This window comes from Alligator sinensis, unplaced genomic scaffold (assembly GCF_000455745.1).
Source record: "Alligator sinensis unplaced genomic scaffold, ASM45574v1 scaffold842_1, whole genome shotgun sequence".
NCBI lineage: Eukaryota > Metazoa > Chordata > Crocodylia > Alligatoridae > Alligator > Alligator sinensis.
The window spans coordinates 1,627,286-1,630,272 of record NW_005842295.1 but is presented as its reverse complement, the minus strand read 5'-3'; the positions used below and the strand labels follow the sequence as shown (position 1 = coordinate 1,630,272).

At 44.1% G+C, this 2,987-nt stretch overlaps 1 protein-coding gene across 1 annotated transcript in view; it reads left to right on the top strand.

Annotated features, from left to right (window-relative positions):
• Positions 1-2,987, top strand: part of USH2A (usherin) — a gene marked incomplete at its 5' end in the record, with an annotated part of 567,922 nt that overhangs the window by 59,219 nt on the left and 505,716 nt on the right. Inside the window, one exon of the mRNA XM_025209559.1 lies at positions 634-1,128. Coding sequence (XP_025065344.1) covers positions 634-1,128 — 495 coding nt within the window. The remainder of the gene's footprint in view (positions 1-633; positions 1,129-2,987) is intronic.

The following is a 2,987-nucleotide window of genomic DNA, read 5'->3' as shown; positions in this document are numbered from 1 at the left end:
AGCAGGAAGGCTGATCCCTAAAAATACTGGTGGCACCCTTAGAGGGCCAAGATTGTAACCAGATATGAGGGGAAGAAGCTTTACTTATTTTTGTATTCTGTTATCAAACTCATGGCCAGTTTTTGTGGTATAAAGCTTTATCCCATGTAATAAATCCTTTTGTTTTGTCTCCTTAATGATTGCCTTTGGTGAAGAATGATCTCAGGGCAAGTGATATTCCAGGCTAAGTCATTTTGTGGAATGGGGGACCTAAACTTCTTTCACAACCCAAAGGAAAGCCGCCTAGGGCTAGCAGAGTTTCCCTCGCTGTGGCTCTGGGGTCTGGTACAAAAGCAGTGGAGTGGAGGTTTGCAGGGATAAGGCATTTTCCAAGGACAAATCTTGGTGGTTCCTTGGGACAAGCAGCTGGGCAGCAGGGAGAAACTCAGGGATCTGTGGGTACCCCATGGATGGGTTTGTGACAGGTCTTGAAATCTTTCCCTTTTCTCCCATACTTTTAATACCTTGGAGCTAGTTAGGGCTTGGGAAGATTCTTTGGCCTTTCAAAACATGCTTAAAAGGCAGTAAATTCAAGGCAAGTTTCTAGATTTTTGACAAATGGAATATAATTTTCTTCTTACTTGTGTGTTTTAGGTTCTCAGAACTTCACTGATACTACTTTATTCCCGTATACCTTCTATTCCTATTACCTCAAGGCCAGCAATGCTCACGGTTCCACAAGAAGTGCAGAAGTAACGTACAGGACAAAACCGGGGACACCCACAGGAAATCTACATTTAAATGCAGCCTTTCCTATTGGCCCACGTTCCATTTCACTTAACTGGACATCCCCATCAAATGACTCTGGGCCTATAGAGAAGTATATTTTGACATGTACTAATTCATTCAATCTAGAGCCTTGTGGCCTGTATGAAGGTTTAGAAACCTCAGCAATTATTTGGAATCTGGTTCCGTTTACAAAGTATATTTGTTCTGTTCAAGCCTGCACCAGTGGAGGCTGTTTGGAGAGCCAGCCAGTGACAATAATTACTGCACAAGCCCCTCCAGAAGGGCAAGATCCTCCTGCGATTCAAAATATCAGCTCTACAGAGCTTACATTAGAATGGTCTCCACCTACAAAGCCAAACGGTAAATCCTAAAACCTAAGATTCATTCTTGACAAAGCAACCTACCCTTTACATTCTTTAAATTATTGTTGTTATTTGGATACCAGCATTGCATTTTAGCATAAGAATACAAGTATCTATGTTGTTTGCTGTTGAATGCTGTTTTTCCTTTTAGGATCAAATTTTGGTTTTGCTGAGAAATTCCAGTGATCTGTGTTGAAAGTTGGTTTTAGCCCTAAATAAACCTGTTTATATAAAAATAACGTTCACAATTATTTTTTTTTCCCTGGCCAGGGCAGTTAGTTCACACACAGCATTTCTATACTGTATTGGGCTAGTGCTAGGGAACAGTGTAAAAATGACATGCCCCACCTATTTATTCCTCATCTATGTGTCTTGCATGCCAAAAAATGGCATTTAATTGCCATTAGAGTAACATTGGTCGCAAATGCTAATCTCATGAATATGTCAGTGCCTGAGAGTGTCACTGTTCTTGCTTTGGGAATAAAACAAAAAAAGCATCAACATGATTTTTTTTTTTCCCATTTGCAATTCATGGAGGAGGATTGAGTGGGCAGACTGTTTTTTTATGACAGTGTTCCTTAGTACCATCTGACATAGTTGAGACCCATCCACAGATACAGTGCCTATTGTTGCCTGTGTACTAGATGAGCAAAAGAAAAGCATGAACTAAGAGAATTAACAGAGGGAGACTATGTTTTTACAAATTCTGCTACCAAGCTAAATGTTACAGGTTATATCATTTTCAAATATTGCAGGTCAGATTTGCATAGTTAATGTTTTGGGGCCAGATTCAAATTGATTCTGTAGCCACCTCAAAGGGCCAGAAGTGCCTAAATTCCATCCAGGTCACCAAAAGTGATTCAAATTTGCTTTTTGCTAGCAGCTACAAGATGCGTGCCAATTTTATACTGAAAAGCTCTTTACGTATCTACGGTTGGGCTTTGGAAGGTGTTAACTGTCATAGCTCAGTGAAAGACCTATTGTGTTATTGCAGGGGTGGGCAAAATACAGCCCGCGGGCTAGATGCGGCCCACCAGGCCATTCTATCTGGCCCGTGGGGACCCTAAAACATTTAGAAAATTAATATTTATCTGCCCCTGGCTGCCGGTCACGTACCCCTCGATGGCTTGCCAAAACTCAATAAGTGGCCCTCCGCCCAAAATAATTGCCCGCCCCTGTGTTATTGCATAGATTACCTATTACTTCTTGGTTCTACAGAGGCTGTTGGTAACTTTCTGTGCTTAGGCATAAAAAGATGAACATGAGCTGCCAGTGCCAGACCGCAGCCAGCAAGGCCAGCCATACCTTGTCATGCATCCAAAGATGCATCTCAAGCCAATCCAGAGAGGTGATACTCCCCCTCTATGCGACATTGGTCAGGCCACAATTGGAGTATTATGTCCAGTACTGGGCGCCGCATTTCAAGAGGGATGTGGCCAGCCTGGAGAGGGTTCAGAGGAGGGCCACCCGCTTGGTGAGAGGGCAGCAGGACAGGCCCTACGAGGAGAGACTGAGGGACCTGAACCTGTTCAGCCTCAGCAAGAGGAGGCTGAGGGGGGACCTGGTGGCTGCCTACAAACTCATCAGGGGAGATCATCAGCAAATAGGAGGAGCCCTAGTCTCCACAGCACCACCTGGGGTGATGAGGAACTATGGTAATAAGCTGAAGGAGAATAGGCTTAGGTTGGAGATCAGAAGGCAATATTTTACAGTTAGGGTGGCTGAAATCTGGAACCAACTTCCTAGGGAAGTGGTCCTTGCCCCTACCTTGGGTACATTCAAGAGGAGGTTGGACGATCACCTGTCTGGGGTCTTGTGAACCCAGCATTCATTCCTGCCTGTGGCGGGGGGGGGGGG